We start from the raw sequence: 19,087 nt of genomic DNA on the forward strand, positions 1-19,087 counted from the left end.
AAGTGTATCCGTCTGTCATTATGGCATCAATTATTTCCAAACGGTTTCTCCCGACGGACTATTGTTTAGTTGGTCAATCGGTTTTAACGTTCGTTTTACAATTAGAGGATGCCCTCTTTTCGAATACACTCAAATGGCTGTGTTTTCATTACGGTTTCATATTGTGTGAAGCGGTAGTAGAGTAAAAGTCAAAAGTTTACACTTCTATTGTTTGTGGACAACTGATACTTATAAAAACAGACACCGGATAATAATAAACACTGGTATATTCAAACAAAAAAATTCTGATTTTAATGGTGTGCAAGCTGTTTCTAAACAAAAGGCACATGTATTATTCCGGTAATAGATAAATATATAGTTATTCAAATAACGATACTACTGCTAATCATTATGAAACGTAAATGGTGTATATGGAAACAAAACGTATGCCTTCTGGTACATAAATACGAAACAAGGCGACATTTTCAAAATTGATGCAGAATGCATGAACACGCTGTCTATGCAGAAACCATGCTTTGCCAAAAATGCCGATTCACAGAAGAAAACAGCCATCAGACAATCATACCTTTGATGTTGGCTGTTTCGCAAACATTTGAGCATCAATTCGGGGGTACGAGGTTAACCGTAGACAATCACTTAAACTTGGCAAAGTTAATGTTTCATCAATGTCCCGGTAAACAAGTAATTATGTCATATATGCTGATAACTATTTGGATAGTTTTTAGGTATATTAAACTTGAAATTTGGGAAGTATACATAACTTATACATTCGGAAAGCTTTTGAAGCCATTTCAACGGGAAGTAACAAATGGATGTGTGGACACAAAGGATGTTAAAACTGTCTTGCACATCTTCACTCTGCGGTAATGACTTATTCGAAATTTTAATCGTTTTTGTACGAAGTTTCCTACGCAAACAGTTTATGTTTCAAGTCGTTTTGCTTAAGTGTTCATTCTTCTCAGCAAGTATCTGCAGCAGCCCAATTGCTAAAAAGGTAATTGTCGAGAAAATGGTCCATAAAATAGAGTATAAGTCTTCTACACTATAATTACAAAAGGGCAGCATAGCAGAAAAATGTAAAACATAAAAACCTGTTAAAACACAAATCTTTGTTAATCGCACCAAAACTACTAATTGACTGCATATGACCTCATCAATCAATTTTATGCCTTAATCATTTGAGATATTTTGTCTACACTTGTCAATGGTGTGGTCTGACATTGAAAGTTTATCATTAAAGTGCCAAGTAGGGACAATTTCTGCGGAATTGAATCTGTAAGCCTGTTTTAAAATCATAAAGGGCATTTCAGAAGGCACCACTCAATACCCGTTCACATGGCGGCAATGATTTTGAACTGACCGGAACCATTGTCAGACTCAGATATAATAAGAACAAATGTTCTGACTAAGTTTCATAACAATCGGACCATTGATGGATGTATGGAGTGTTGACAAGGCTTTAATTAAGCCATATAATTAAAAAAGTCCAGCCCCCCTAGCGACCGTGCTTTTAACTAACCGAAACATTTTCAAATTGAGCTAATATATCAATAGAGCAAATTTTTAGACGGAGTTTCATGGAGATTGGAATGTAAATATGACTTCAAAATTGTTTACCAGCTTTGATTAGTTGACATCATGACCTAGATTTGTACTCCACATGACCACTGTCGAAATCGGCCAAGATAGTATTTCGACAAATATTCTGATGAAGGTTCATGGCAATTGTACAAAAAAATGTTACCTCTATATTGCTAACAAGGTAAATGTTGACATAGGACGACGCACGACGGACACAAGGCGCACAAAAAGCTCATCATGAGCACGTTGTTCTAAGGTGAGTAAAAAAATACCTCAAACACAATCGAAATTTCACTTTTATTTATCCGTACATTTTATACGTAGCAAGTACTTAATACAATATCCATACGTTTAAGACCTTTACGAAACGGCCGTTATTGCTGAGCATGCAAACAATTTAAGCACAGTAAACAAGCACAATGGTGAACATGAAAACACTTAGCACACAAAAACATTTGAAATTATAGTAACATTACAGGCATTCCATAAATATGTTAGATTTGTAGTCCTATAAACAAACAGAGTGTAATGATTGCGAATTTCCAAACGCCTTATTGAATGTTGGCAAGTGATAAATAATTTTATATTCCTTTGCAAGTACATCAAAAAAGGATTCGGGGTGGATTTGAGTGAGAAAAAGGCACGAGACACAAATTAATATTCACAGTCAGTAAATGTCATGAGCGATTATTGTTACAACATACCAATCGCATCATATACACTGGTAAATATTAATGCTTTATACATTCCAGCAGGGAATTAAAACAATGATTTCCGAAAAGCTTATCGGAGTTTTCAATGCACTTAAAACACATATAAAAACGAAAAAAGCATAAATATTCCTTACAAATACAGCTTGTTATTGAATGGAATTTGCAGCTTACAAATGTAACATATAAATAATCAATTCAATGTAAAATCCCATAACAAACAAACAAAAATTACAAATATTTACAATAAATCATCTATGGCTAGAATTAAGCTTTGCTTAACACCTAACTTACGCTAGTTTGTCTCAGACACCCAATGTAAAAATCCATATAGTCGTCTAATGATGTCGAAATGACAATTATTCAAGACTCGTGACTTGGCTACATTTGCTAAACAATATTGTGCAACATTCAACCTTTAATCATGTAACCTACATCCGCAAACCATGTGACTTTAACTTGCATACGATGTTACCTATATTAACAAATCATATGACTTAAATTCACCATCATTTGACAGAGGTTTATCAATCATGACAAAGATAATTGGCAGGCATAAGGCAATATCTGTAATAATTGAGCGAAAATTGAAATGCTGACGATGAAAGTGGTGTTTCTGATGCTGTCAATGCTGGTTGCTATCCGTGATTTATGATGATGATGATGATAATGATGATGGTGTAGGCAGTACAAAACATTCAGTGACAATAAGTAAACAAGGCAAAATATCTGTTTGTTCATGATGACTATATCACTGCTGATGATGAATATGAAGATGGTGATTCCGATGATATTGAAAATGAATTTGAACTGTGTACTGAATGATGAGTTTTATACAAAATATACACAATATAAGGCATGTACATGTATAATGAACATTACAAACTTACAAGTTACTAAAACATTAACTGAACTGACTAACCCTTGTATTTAATGTCAATTTTACATCATTAATTTCAAATGGCATTGTGTCTTTGTTTTGTATTCTCATTGAAGGGATGTAATTTTTTTTATAGAATTTCAAATAAACACAAACTAACGTGTCGAAGAGTTTCGGCTCGTCAGTAAATGTCTTAAGAAAAGGAAAATGTCATCATGAACATCTCGATCGAATACATTCACTAAGAGCATTAGCTACTTCTTTCGAGACCAACCAGCTTGACCTCTACATTATTTATTGTTTAGAATTGATAAGTGTATTTATTACCAGTTGCCGTGTATTGTTATTGTTTGAATTATTACTCTCACAAAGTTATTTTATTTAAAAATGTCATTATGGCCCACTATTATAGTGCATTATGGCACACATTTCCCACAAACTTATGTTATAACTCATAACTTGTTATTCATATTTAAAATTGTCTTACTGGAAATAATGTCATGAATCCTTACTTTAATAGTTTTCTCATGTTATAACAATGTTTTCAACGTTCAAAGCTGCTTATTTGCTTGCACATTATCTCCTTTCGACTACAGTCGTCCATTCTCGTGGTAACTTGCGTCAGAATTTCGTCCAATTTGTTAAGTTCTAGACGATGTACTTTTTCTAACCTGATTATAAATATTGTGTCAAATTGTTCACAATTGCTAGAGCAAACGCTAATAAAAGTAAATGAATCGGAGCAGGTCTGACACCAGCATTGCTTCCATCTGAAAGAATAAAATTAAAAAATAAATATCTTGCGATCCAATATTGTTCAGTGCAAGTCGTGCATGAGTATCAACAACTCTTTGTTTGGTGTTTGCTTTTGTTGTTTTTATAATTAAGTTAAAACGAAATATCTGTGTCCAAATGTATGACCTTATTAAACAGTGAAGAGTGTATTAAAGGGACATGTTAACAGATTTTTTAAATTTATTAAATTTTAAATGACGTGACACTTTATAATTTTGTGAAAAGTTGACAAACATTATAATGGCCTGTTGCCCTCAAAAGCATATTCTACTACCACAGCACTAAGTCTTTCTTTAAAGGGGCTTTTTTCATAAATTGTCGAAATTGATATTTAAACAAATAATTGTTATCGATTGTAAAAAATGTACTTATTACGTTTTAAAAGCAATACAACAACATTCCTGCTTAAGAAAATGGTTAAGCATTTTATTTAGTATTTGATGATTTATTGCAAGTCAAAACTTTATTTATAAGACCATGGACCTTGAACTGCTATCCAACGACTCCCATACACAATACCCAAATTACTCTACATGAAAACTTACTATATCAAAAGTATTATCAAGTTTGGTCAGTGCAAACTAATGATGTTAACCACAAACAACATGTTTGTTGTTTTTCTATTTTTAAATACGGGGATATTTACATTTTCCCGACTTGAACGTAATGAAATTCCAAGCCCGGTTTTCATGTAAGCTAACAACACAACACTGTCCGTGATATATCTCCATCCAAACTCAAATTATAAAGAAAAACTGTTAATGTTTTGACAACAGTTACGCAAGAATGAAAAGTACGATCATATGACAAATTCAGGTAACGGTGCGAGTGCTGAAGAAGTATACTTGAGAATCCGTGGCGTTTTGTTCTTGATAAATAACCTTATATCGGTCCCCTTTCAAAAAGAATTTTTGACAATGATGTAAAACCAAAATATTTTAAATTAATAAGCATCACCTTTTCATGGAGAATCAAGAAAACAACTTATAACTTCAATAAGTAGTGAATTTAAGTATTTATGACCATTTTCTGTTCATTCTTTCACATTTATTGTTGAAACATAATTGATTGGATGTGATTTTATATATTGTCTGAGAAAAAAATTCAGCAAAAACTAACGATTGGTGTAAAAGCAGGCTAATGCAGTTAAACTTCAAACGAAGCTGCCTCAAAGTACGAAACAGAGATAGTGATTGCTGTGTAACCTACCGTCGACAGATGGCTGCGGTTTTAACGTTGACGACGTCGGCAATGGAGTAGAACTCGTTGTAGTCTTTCCTGCAGAAAAAATCGATAAATCAACCTATACATCAATCAAACGATATATCAATACACCGATCAATCAATAAAAATCGATCTTTCAATCAATCAAATAAATTAATAAATCTAAAAATGTATCAATAAATAATTCGATAAATGCGTAGCAATCCATTTATCAATAGCAAATCAATAAATCAATCATCGGTCCATCTCGTTTTCTCATTTCAGCAAAGACTTGGAAAGTCAGTCAGTCAGGCAAAAAATTGATCTATTAATAAATCGATTAAATATTTAATCCAAAATGCAGCATGGAGGTCAGTCAATAATTCGATTAATGTGTTAATCGTCAGTTTAACATGAAAGCCAGTCATCTCTCAGTAAATCGATCAATTAATAATTATATCCATGTATTAATCAATAATTCAGTATGTAATTCATTCAACATATATGTTTTAAATTAACGATTTATTTGATCGAGGAACAAATATATTAATTATTTGTTTGTCATGGAACTAAATCAATCAAACAATCCCGGATACTAAACCTACGTTAATTAACATTCAGTGGTATGATACGACCGTGAAACATGGAGTATGTATTGTATACCAACAATCACTTTCTATCTCAATCAGTCTGACACAATTTAAACTCACACACTCAATAATTCGATATTTCCCTCAATCATTCAACTACTCATTCACTAAAAATCAATAGATCACTCTCATACTCAATAAATCATCAATCTATCAATCAATTACACATTAAAGTTATGTATCAGTTCATATCAATCCACAAAATAATAAAACATGAGCAAGCCCCCGTATCTTGCAGTTCAAGTGTGAGTAAAGGCCCGTACTTTGGAGTACCAGTAATATTAAACGCCCATTCCTTACAGTACCAATGGCATTAAACGCCTGTACATTGCAGTACCAGCGTGATTAAACGCACGTACCTTGCAGTACCAGTGTGATTAAACGCCTGTAGCGTGTAGTAACAATGAGATCAGACCATAGATTATCCACGTTTTTTGCAGTACACGTGTGATTAAACGCCCGTACCTTGCAGTACCAGTGTGATTAAAAGCCCGTACCTTGTAGTGCCAGTTGGATCTGATCGTAGTTTTTATGAGTGTCGTCCACTACGTCCCCTATCAGACACATGTAGCGGGCTCCGTCAAGGGCCTCGGACATGGTCACCGTGACCTTGCTCTCCCCGTGATACCAACAGTGGTCTCCCTGTCCCAGGGTGTTGGACTGACTCACAAGGGCTGGGTCAACGAGATTCCAGACGTCGGTATCTTTCTGGGAGTATTTCCAGCTGAAATGACGTTGGGGGCATTAACAGCGTTTAATGAGGTTCATCGAAGATTATATACATGAGAGTTGAACTATTGAAATTATAATACAACTCAAATAAAACGTCCGTTTAAACGTTTTAATATATAAGGAGCTATATGTTTAGATATATTATGCATGACAAAGTCATTTAGAAAGCATGATATATATTGTGTGTTTCAGGTCATTATATTGTATTGTTTTGCTATTTTACATAATTTTATACCAAAACAAAATGTATATTATTTAAAGGAATTATTTTAAAAAAGGCATTTAGGAATCAAACATATGTTGGGTGCCAAAGTGTTTATTATGTTATACAAGAAGACCACTTATAAAACAAACTGGAAATGTTCTTTATAGGTGAAATGTATCAGCAAACATAGTATTTGTGTGTGCATGTTTTATAAATAAAATCTTTATTGAATACGAAAATCTTTACTGTAAACATTTACCCACATAACATGTTCCACCTAAATGAAGGTTTAAACTTACTTGATGGTGTGTGGGGGCATTCCTACGTTGCCAGAGCAACGTATATTGAAGGTCACGTTTTCTTTGGCATCAAAATAATCCTCGTTGCTTTCGGGTATCCCTGGGGAAACTGAAATGGAGGCAAAAACAAGATCGAGTATTATTCGTGTTTTCGTAACAAACTATAATAGGAAGACCTCGCTCTGGAAAAACAGTTCTTAATGTGCGTTTAGTTTCGTTTCAGATTAGCATCAGTCTGCACAGGGTAATCAGGGATGACACTTTCCGCTTTTTTGAAATGTTCGTTCTAAGTAAGTCTCTTCAGTTAAGTCGAAACATGGTTTTCCAAAAGCGTGGTTCATTTGTATATGGTCCCAAATGTATTCGTGGGTTAACTTGATAGTAATTTAATTTGGTATAATTTGGAATTTTTAAATATGTTATGGCGGAATAGTTTGTATCGTGCTCGACTATACGTACTAAAATCTCAGATCCGATTCCCAACCCGACCGAATTATTTGTGCAATAGGCTTCAATATTATTTATAATGCCATATTGGCGTATTCCTCCGATTTTGGTACATATGTGAAAAAGTGTCGTCCCAGATAAGCCTTTGCAGTGGGTAAAGGTTTTATGCTGTTTGCTGCTCATCATTATCTAAGGGTTGGACATGAAGCCTTTAAAACTTCTGAATATAGTCAGAAATGTATTTAATTAAATATAACTTTCTAAGTGAATACAAATGTGTAAAATACGTATCTTCTTGGTAAAGTGTTAAGTCAAAGGCCAGTACTAACCAATAATGCCAATAGCCATTGATGCTGACAACTCATTGGCACTGTTCATAGTGACTACCACGCAGCTGTACTGCCCAACATCCGTACACTTCAGACCGTCAATGGTCATAGTGAACGTGTAGCTCTTGCCCTGGACCCGACTAAAGTCTAGCTTTACGTGATTCTGAAATATAAACGTAAAATTGGTTAATAACCTTCCGCCTCTGGGGCTACATGCAAGGTCTCCACGTCTAAGGCTTCATACAAGTTTATTAAGTATTTTAGCGCCGGAAGAAATATACAAGTTTTCGAAGTCCATTTGCGTCTAAGGCTACAAACAAGTTTGTATTGTGCTTTCGCGTCAAAAGCCACCTACAAATTTATCAAGACCTTCCGGGCCTAAGACTACCTACAAGTTTATAAAGATCTTCCAGGCCTGATGCTACATATAAGTTTGTTAAGTCCTTCGTGCATTAATCTTCTTTATTCTCAATAAATAACTTTCAAAGGCCATTCGGCTACTTTCAGCCTCTCGAAATATTCAAAATCTTTGATTCCATGATCAAACAATTTCTTTGTTTCGGATCCCAAATATGAGAAAATTAGTACGTAAAAGCAATCGAAACTGTTCACAATACTATTAGTAAAAAAATCCTTTGGCTTTATAAAAACAAATATTTGTATTGTATTGGGAGAAGGTGGTAGACATCCATTGTGAGTAAATTATTTTACTAGTTTTATTTGTTATTGGTGTAACCTTTCACTAGATGATGCTGGTCCCTGGGGGTATTTGTGTGAATTTTTGGTCCAGAGCATTTCTTGGTCTCATTGTGTAGGGGAATGACTGAAGTTTAATTTTAGTCAGGGTGGACTGTTCAATTCCTGGTCGTTTCCATGGAAACCAAGATGGCGGCTGTTAGAATGTCATTTTCGAGGGACCATACCTGTGCAAATCTTTTGTTTTATTAGTTTTATATGCCTACATATTTTTAATTAAATTCCTCTGATATTTCAAGCATTTATATTTAGACTTTATATTTGGCTTTCAGATTTTCTGTTCATTGAGGTCAAGAAAGGTCATGGTCAAGGTCATCTAAAGGTCAAAATGTACAAAATGCTACAAAATTATGGTTTCTACCCAAAACCAATGTTTTTTATATAAACAATTTAATAGATATACATCAAATAGTGTTTTTAAACAAAGTGCAGTAAGTACTGAGAATGACAAAAGTTATTTTAAGGTCATAACTTAAATCGTTTTCAAATTAGAAGTCATTACGTGGCACCATTCAAAAACGTTATTTTGCTTAAAAACTGATATTATAATTACACTGGTTTTGCTCAACACAATGTCATATGCTATAAATGTGTGCATAATATACACACATTCCTAACAGGGAAATTACCTTCAAATGATATATATTTTAATGTCAGTACCTTTTTCTTTTGATAATATCATATTATTTTAAGGTCTTTTAAGGTCAAGGTCACATGGTTCAAAGGTCAAGGTCATTTGAAGTCCTCATGCATATAATGTTCGTCCTATAGACAATAAAATCAATCATCCAATCTTTAAAGCACTAGTTTTATATGCATACTAGAATTAGCCATTATACTATAATGCACAATTAACATTACCTGTAAACCTAAAATTACCTCCCTTTGATATAGAAACGCCATTTGCAGCAAACTTGTGTCGTCTGCAACAGATGCTTTTTTCAAACCGCAAAATGAAGACATTTGAACCGTTCAGCGCCGTTTTGATTGTAAGTGTTATTGCAATTATTAATTTTGTTTTTATTTGTTTATAAATTAAAAGTAGAAGTTACTAAGAGGAGGGTTTTGTTCAATATTTTTTTCTAAGTGTAATAGTCTTCGGATAAACAGATTTTCGGATATATTATTTTTATTTGCCCATTTCAGCACATTTTGATTAAGTTTGAAATGAAAAGAAAAAAAAATACTATGGAAAGTCCTGCTGTTCACATGTTTAAAGTGTTATATATTTTGGATAAGTATATTTCGGATAAATTAATTTTTGGTTTCTTTTATATATCCTTTCAGAAGACTTCTGGAGTTTTGTTGCGGTGGAGTTTATGTTTACGAAATCAGGCGTTATAGAAGAAACTGAATACACGCTATGGAGGTAAAATAAAAGAAATAATCAAAGAAAACAAAGAGTCACTCAAGTATCAATATTATCAAATTGAATAGTAGTACGTAGAGTCTACCTTCATTCAAGCCCTACTTAAATTGCAGGCTCAGTTTGTTCTTGTCTACGTTTTTTTCAAACAGTTATTAAAAGCACGACATAGGTCAAACCCACTACCTCTTCCACATTTCCAAGTTGTCATGTTAATCTTAGAAGCAAAGTTGAAATATAACAACTTTCGATATTCAAACAAAGCAAAAATCAATATCAAATTTAAAAAAATAGGTTATAATATTAACACTATTTTTGTTGTGTTTCAATTTAATACAGGCTCAGGCATGGAGGAGGATGCTCCCATTCCTAGCAAGAGACCAAGGCTATTTCAATCCGGACCAGACATTTTGAAGTGTATCATCTTTCAAAAAGATACAGACCAGTTTACAACGAGTTCAGAAAATGGGAGATCGAAAGTAAAAGAAGCAGCAAGTATCAGAAATGACTGTGTCAATGAACGTTTACTTAGACTTGAATCTGATTTCTTTGTGTATCATATTTCATATATGTGTTATAAAGCATACACCCATAATAAATCTTTAGATAAAATAGCCAGTAGCTCTTGTAAATATAGTGCCAGCAAGCCCAAATAGAAGTAGATCAACCCAATAATGTGTCTTTATCTGTTCAACAACGTAGATCTGTTTCAAAACCAAGAATTACCATAAATACTCATGATGAAAATCCCAGTACTAAACCATGTATTGTATGTGCTCAGGTAAAATGCAAAGGTAATACTAAGAAATACAGAATATCTGAATGTGACAGGGCAAGAACATTTCTAGAATCAGCGTTGTTTCTTCAAGATGAAGTATACACTAGGGTGTGCGACTTGCAAGACGAATATTCAGTGTTTGGTGCAGAATTGTTTTATCACAGTAACTGCATTCGTAGATATTTGCGACAGTATGAATCTGAAAGTTGTAAGATGCAAATACTGTGTAAATCCAGAAGAAGAGAGGCTTTCTCAGGTTGAGAACATTCAATGACCTATGTACCGCATTTGCCAGATGTATATCTGCTTTGAGCAGGACAGCCAAGAGACAAGACTTTGTATTTGATCCATACATTGAAGGTTCTATAAAAAACAACGAGAGATCCCGGCGGTCAAGATACAGGCCTATTGAAGTCAACATGGTCAATGAAGACACGCCATTGCCAGTAAATATGGATACTTTCTGGGCATCTGGCTCCAATAAAGTTAAACTACAAATTCTCTTGAGCAAATGGATTAGACAAAATGCAAACAATATATGGCCTAATGTAGAACTAGTATTAAGCAGCACTGTGATAGACGGAATAGCAACTGATTGTATTGCTGTAAATAATGGCAATGAAAACTGTATCGAGTCATTGAAGCTGCATGTAGAAGAAGGTGACGTTTGCATTGTGCCCTATGCAATCAATATCGCAAAACATGGCTATAAAAGAATTGTGCTGCTTTCCAATGACACAGACGTGACGGTTTTAGGACTTCATTTTTTGAAGATTGTCTACAAATGGCTTAGAAGAGATGTGGATAAGGGCTGGAATAGGAAATACACTTCGTTATATTCCTCTTCATCTGATCGCTGAGAAGAACAAGACACTTTGTCAGGTAAAATGTTTTTGACCTTTGACATTGAAGGATGACCTTGACATTGACCTTTCACTCTCAAAATGTGCAGCTCCATGAGATACACATGCATGCCAAATATCAAGTTGCCATCTTCAATATTGCAAAATTTATGGCCAATGTTAAAGTTTTCGGACGACGCGGACGGCGGACGAGCTGGCTATGACAATACCTCGGGTATTCTTCGAAAACAGCCGAGCTAATAAAGTACAATTATAATTATTACCGAATTGTTGTATCCGAAATATATAACACTTTAAAAAAATTAAATGCTGTGCCCTACAAAATGTTTTTCTTTATTTTAAACTTATCATGATGTGCTATAATGAGCCGGAACAAATGAAACAATTATCCGAATATTTTTATCCAAATACAATTACACTTACAAATAGTTATCGGTTACACTTTTGAAAAATAAACTGGCAAGGCCCTATATTAAAATCAACATCAGTTTTTAATTCAGTCCTTGAACTAAATATGCAATTAGTTAAATAAGCATGATTATATCATTTAGTTAAACAAACAACTATTCCTACATTTAAGTTTCTAGGCAAAATTACGTATTTGAATGGTTCCACGTAATGACTTCTAATTTGAAAACTATTTAAGTTATGACCTTAAAATAAATTTTATCCTTCTCAGTTCTTACTGCACTTTGTTTAAAAACACTATTTGAGCATATATCTATTAAATTGTTTATATAAAAACACATTGGTTTTGGGTAGAAACCATAATTTTGTAGCATTTTGTACATTTTGACCTTTAGATGACCTTGACCATGACCTTTCTTGACCTCAATGAACAGAAAATCTGAAAGCCCAATATACATGCTTGAAACATCAGAGGAATTTAATTCAAAATATGTAGGCATATAAAACTAATAAAACGAAAGATTTGCACAGGTATGGTCCCTTGAAAATGACATTCTAATAGCCGCCATCTTGGTTTCCATGGAAACGACCAGGAATTGAATAGTCCACCCTGACTAAAATTAAACTTCAGTCATTCCCCTACACAATGAGACCAATAAATGCTCTGGACCAAAAATTCACACAAATATCCCCAGGGATTGTACTTATTAGTAAAAAAATCCTTTGGCTTAATAAAAACAAATATTTGTATTGTATTGCGAGAAGGTGGTAGACATCCATTGTGAGTAAATTATTTTACTAGTTTTATGTTTTATTTGTTATTGGTGTAACCTTTCACGAATGCTTGCGCATCGTTATCTGAGAAATTTTTATTTACTGTTATAATCACTAGATGACCCTTGGCGAATCTGCTGGGCATCGAAAATGTATTGTTCACATACCGATTTGATTATTCATGAAATGTCAATATGTTGGTGATAAAGACATCGTGATATCATCTTTTAAGCATAACAAGTTAACATATCAACATACAACTTAATGATGAACATATTCGTCTGATGCTTGACGATAATGAGAAAACATAAAACAGTTTGTGATCCTTCCGCGTCCTACACAATATCTAACTAAAATAACTAAATACCGATTTTTGGCGTAGTCAGCTGTTTACAATATTGACATCGTATCATATTCTTGTCATTATTAAAGTAACATTACTACTCAAAATCAACGAAAATTTCGTACAATATTTCGTAAAATAAAGCGTAACAATTAAAAATTATTGTTCCAAATGGCAATTGCCGAAATTTCAACAAGAGATGTGGTCTCGTAAAATAGATATTTGTAGATACAAAATGCTCGTTTTTATTAATGTTTTGCATATTTAATTCCATTTTAATTTCCCGCAACGATATCTATGCATACGAAATATGAACACTAATATGGTACCATTTTAGTGTTCGTGTGTCGTATGAATAGATATATTCGCGGGAAAGTAACATGAAATTAATTTTGTCACCAATAAATAAAAACGAGCATTTTGTATCTACACAAATCTATGTAATCATACCACATCTAGCGTTGAAATTGTTTCTATTGCTATAAGGAACCCTGATTGTTTAGGTGTTTACTTTATTTTACGAAATACTTTACGAAATGTTTGTTGATTTTAAGCGTTATAGAGACTTTAAACTGTGTGTTTGTGTCTTATCGTTGTTGTTGTTGAAATATTCTTTATTATTTCTTATTCTTATTCTAACCTTGAAATTCTCGGGCGCTTGGCTGGACCATTCCGTAACCGTGCTGCTCTCGAGCATTGTCGTCAGGATGACGTCACCTTTCTTCCAGCGCATGAGGATCATATTGTCGCCTGTAACGTGGTCATACACGCAAGGCATCTCTACCCGGTGTCCCATCTGATAATCACCGCCTGGCGGGGTCCTGAGGGCGGCTGGAAATAGACGAATCGGCGATTGTTAACCCTGCAAGACGCTACAAGCAAGTTTAAGATGAGTTTCGCTCATGGAAAACAGAGCTCAATACAGAGACGATACGTTTCGTATAGACTGGAATTTCGTTTAGAATAGACTTCATTTAAACAAAAACAAAAAAAAAACCTGTAAAAACAGCAAGTCATGTTCCATCGTCTTATTTTTCTTTATTTGCCCTGGTTGAAGCAACGTTGGACATATTTTCAACGTGACGAGAGTCGCAATATGTGAATCAAAGAATTGTGGCGGGCGACGCTCGACTATTATGCTGTTTTGCAATAGGACCCTATACTTATGGCCGTACTTAAAAAAGCGAGTAAGGTATTTAAGTCGGTTTAGAAATCTGCACGGTTTCTTTAGGTTCTAATACAATAACTCACAATGACACTAAAACACTTCATCAACTCATAAGGTCGTTAGACATTGAGTCACACGGACATAACATTTGACATTGACCTCATAGCGCGTGCACTCGTTAGATTTATTAGACGTTTCTTCAGACGATAAAGTAATGCTAATTAATGCATTAATATTGCATAAAACCTAATTTCATCGTCAACGGAACTTACGCAATAAGTGAATTTTTGTGATTTAGCCACATATGGAAATCCCTCGATACACCGGTTGCTATGGTAATCTAAACGCGTTCTCAAACGCGTTGATTACAATTATTGGGTACTAATTACGGAACAAACCGGCGAGTAATGACACGATGATACTATGGCTACAGATGATAACTTTTAATTTGATAATGGCGGGCTGCTGCTTAGAAGCAACAGGTTGATATCAGATTAAATTGACTCTAATTCAGTTCTATACGCATCGTGTCATTTTTAAAAAAGTTATTTTTAGCCGACGTTTACGAGGACATATTACATAATAAGAAGATGCGTCATATAGAGCCGTCTATATTGCTACTTACATGTGCACAAACTTTTCTGCGTGTTTCTTAATTAATGAATTGTAATAGCTCCGTTTTACTAGGTCTGGACCTTGCATACTTTTGTAATGCTTATATTAATACGCATATATGCACTACGTATTCACGTTTTGATTTTCTTATTAGAATAAATTATTATAAAGACAAAAATGACATAAAACAACGGTTACCAAAGTTAAAAATGGAAAAATCAAATGTTATCATTAATAACATATGGATGCTATGCTAAACTTATTTGATAAACATTTGTAAAATGCTGTTTGAAATACGAAATCGATCTTCAATGATATAAATACTGAAACGTTCTGGTTGACCGTTCGTTTGCAAACAAAAAACAATACCGGCTTTCAAAACAGGCTTCACTCATGCATTCTAAGACTATGGCTGACGCTTTCTCTTCCACGTGTAAGAAATGTCATACCGCATTTCTCATAATTCCATGTCATTATTTCCTTTAAAAGGTCTTTTGAAATCCGACACCGCTAGGAGCAGATTATTCATGTTACCGCATAAGGTCCTATGATTATCGTTTAATTGAGCGTAACCGTATTAAACCGACATGATACGAAACAGATTGAAGGGCCTTCACAATGTTTTCGTATTTTTTAAAAATGCGAACAAATCTTTAACAATTTGGAGATCTAAAATAAATGAACTGGTTAAAACAAACAGTTGAAATTTACCAACATGGCCTTCTACAGAATTCATTGCCGGGACCTTTTGAAGAAAAGAACAAAGGCCTTTCAGGTTGTGGCACTTAACGGCGTATTTGAAACGATTGGTTAGTAATGCATGTATTTAATGAGATATCGATGAGATAATTTACATTTTTAATTTTTATTTTATCTACTTCTAATGATGATTTTCCACATACAAAACCATAGTTTTAACATTATAACTAAGAGTATTATTTTGCTTGCATAAAAATAACAATAAATAATTAATTATTGTTGACAATTTTCCTTTTTAATTCTTCAAGTGTGCGGAATAGTCCTTATTAAACAGTATATATTAAAGAACACAATCTTAACAGCGTCCTTACAGCATTTTGGATAGTTAGCAATGTTCGGTTTAAATGGCCGACTTGAACTATCTGTGCCGAAGCTAAACGTAGAATTGTGTTTCGATGTTCTTTAGGATGCGAGTTATCAAATGAAGTCAATGCATTATGCAATTATTATTCAAATTCGAAATGAAAATGCTTCTTAAATTATGTACAGTGTGTACAGGTTCTGCACAGATAAATACATAAACATATGTGTTTTAGTAAAAACGAAATGAATGCAGTCGTGCATCGTAATAGAAGGAATCCCAGACATCGGCATCTACCTTTAAAATACTAGTAGTGGATGACCGCCTCTGTCAAGAATAACTAACAAACAATTGTCGGTAAAAACGACGATCCATTAGATACACGTGACCCTCTAGAAATATTAATTTCATAAGGAGGAAAAGTCGGGGATTTGCGAGAACAAAATTAGCACCCTGATATGAAAGGGCCGCCTCGGGATCATTATGTCCCTATCCCGCGAGACCAAAGACAATGGGCCCTAAAATCTAATCGTTCATTTAGCTTTTGTGATAATATCTCTCCCATTCCTGCCCCTTAACGTTATTGATTGAGAGTTTAGCCATGTATAATGTACAAATATAATCCTGTTCCATAAAAAAAGTTTTATATAGCATTACAAGTATTTGTTATTGATGTTGTTGTTAGTGATGATGATGAGGAGGAGGAGGAGGAGGAGTAGGATGATGATGATGATGGTTATGATGAGTTATGATGATGAAGTTGTTGCTGTTGTTGTTATGAATGATAACAATTGCGATTTTGAGATGAGGATTGTGATGTTTATGATTGTGGGGATGATGATGGTGATGATGATGAGTTATAGCGATGAAGTGTTTGTTGGTGTTAGTGTTGTTGTTGTTGTTGTTTTGGTTGGTTTTAGTGTTGTTGTTGTTTTTGTTAATGATGATAACAATTGCGATTTTGAGGTGAGGTTTGTGATGTCAATGATTGTGGGGATGATGATGAGGAGGAGGAGGAGGTGGAGGAAGAGAGGGATTACACAACGTTACGATTATGATGAAGAGGCAGAAGTGCTTTGAGTTCACCGCTGTGCTTTCCCTTGTCGTCAAGTCATTAAGACAACCTCAATGAAGACAAAGCTAAAGAAGTCATTCGAAAACCGACACCGGGGCTCAGTTGATCATCAGTCAATTAGTGTAGCTGGAATAAGCTCATTAATAATAAATTATTGTGACATTATTATATTTGACGTCTCTCACGAGATCGCTGTTTGTGGGATACCGCAGGGATCCGTCGGCGGGATTAGGGGCCCAAAGGGGCCATCAAAATAGCAAGCTAGTTGTGAACAGTGCGAAAGTCTCTTTATTTTTGGTTTATTAGTATGTATTCTCTTCGCATTTAATTGATTGGGAAACATTTTATCACCAAAAGAGTTAATAACAGTAAATGTTTAGGACGATATGTTGTATTTTGCATGTACATTCTGACATATATTATATATTAATAGATGTTTACACCGAGAAGTTAAACATGTTTTGTGGGGGGTATTTAAATGTTCATGATAACGACATCAATACTCTGATATAATTGTATAAAAATTGAAAGATGCAAGCTCACTAAACCTGGTAACATAACCATTTTCTTAAATTAAGTTGGTTTGTTAAAGAACACGAACTTGGAGTTAAACACGCGCTCAGATTTCTGTTTTTAAAATAAGCCTTAAGTAAGCATAATAACAGTCTTTCTCACAGGAACAACTTTGCAGCGTATGATTCGCAAATTAGTAGCTTGTAGCCTTATGATTGTATATAATTCGGAAATCAATAGCTAATCAAGAGGACCTGACGCCATTAAGACCGTATCACCGTGACTTATTGCGTTGGAAAATAACTTTTTTATTGATATAAATGTGGAATTAGTGTTACATCAAATGTTTCGATTCAATTAATACCAAATCGAATGAGTTTAATGATCTTATGCAAATTTAGAAACTGTAACAAGGTAAGACTAAACAGGCTTGTAGGCCTTTTCATTCCTATAATGGTCTCAGCAGTGTATTTTCAAGAACTAAAAGAAGTCCAAACGTTTGCGATGACTATGTACTGAAATGGAAATGTCATAAACAAACGTACAATGCCCTTGACAGAATTGATTTTTGGGCAGTTAATTATTAGTTATAATTACTTATAATACTGTAAATTATTTATTACTTAAATAACTTGTTTATAATGTTTATAATTATCCCAATGACGAAAATGTCTTTCAGGTAAACAAACAGTCAGCATATGTTTACATGATTATTACGCGTATTTTCTGGAAAAACATGCGAAGCGATTTTCAAAACACCAATATTTTAACATGATGATTAAAGTAAATTATCCGATATATCAAAGTATGAAAAGGTTCTTTAAAAACAACATGTTCTCTTGAAAAACTTACATGTACACACGAACAAAAACAATCAGCCTAAAGCAATATTGCTACATGTGGGTAATGCCAGGCTTAGCTAGCGTTTTACTATGATGTTCTAATGTTGTACACAATGCGAGTATTGCACGAAAAATACTCTTCCATTATCTTTTATTCCGACAAAACCAGGTATAGAAGTACTGCCCCGGGGAATAAACGACACGGACCGTAAGCAGACCATATGTTGATCAGGGATCTAAAAGCAGTGAATAATTTACTAACGCGACGGAAAGCCGGCTTGATCGAAAAGAGATATTTGCCAAATGAACGCTAGATATTTGGATTAGAAAAAAGTTAAAAAGTGCCATGAAAGATTATAATTTGTCTGGACTTCTCGAAATGGCAACTGAAGCAATGCCGATTACACCTTGATAAATGTGTTACAAAATGATTATTATTTTCATAAACATAACATTCTTACTTGATGACGACGATGATGACGATAACGACGAAGATGAGTACAACACAAAAGAAAAAGAAGAAGATGATGTATTTATGATGATAACAATAAATATAAAGATGTTAATGCTAATGTTTCTGCTTCTGGTGATGATTATTTGGGTGATCATGGTGATAGTCGCTGTGGTTGTTGTGGTGGCGATGACGCTGATGACGATCATCATTAAGATAAGTATTACGGAGGTGGTGGTAATGG

The 19,087-nt window shown here is 34.1% G+C and overlaps 1 protein-coding gene and 1 long non-coding RNA gene across 2 annotated transcripts in view; one reads left to right on the plus strand and one right to left on the minus strand.

Moving 5' to 3' along the window:
- Nucleotides 1-1,866: 1,866 nt before the first annotated feature.
- LOC127835203 (uncharacterized) overlaps nt 1,867-19,087 on the minus strand; it is a 38,447-nt gene continuing 21,226 nt past the window's right edge. The window contains exons 2-7 of the mRNA XM_052361528.1: nt 13,760-13,950; nt 7,832-7,994; nt 7,056-7,164; nt 6,317-6,543; nt 5,176-5,244; nt 1,867-3,941 (exon numbers count right to left, since the gene is read on the minus strand). Coding sequence (XP_052217488.1) covers nt 3,847-3,941; nt 5,176-5,244; nt 6,317-6,543; nt 7,056-7,164; nt 7,832-7,994; nt 13,760-13,950 — 854 coding nt within the window. The 3' untranslated portion in view covers nt 1,867-3,846. The remainder of the gene's footprint in view (nt 3,942-5,175; nt 5,245-6,316; nt 6,544-7,055; nt 7,165-7,831; nt 7,995-13,759; nt 13,951-19,087) is intronic.
- LOC127835208 (uncharacterized) lies at nt 9,482-10,567 on the plus strand. The gene is made up of 3 exons (XR_008028412.1): nt 9,482-9,576; nt 9,875-9,956; nt 10,293-10,567. It is a non-coding gene; the product is annotated as an uncharacterized LOC127835208 (long non-coding RNA).

The sequence above is a fragment of the Dreissena polymorpha genome, chromosome 6 (assembly GCF_020536995.1).
Source record: "Dreissena polymorpha isolate Duluth1 chromosome 6, UMN_Dpol_1.0, whole genome shotgun sequence".
NCBI lineage: Eukaryota > Metazoa > Mollusca > Bivalvia > Myida > Dreissenidae > Dreissena > Dreissena polymorpha.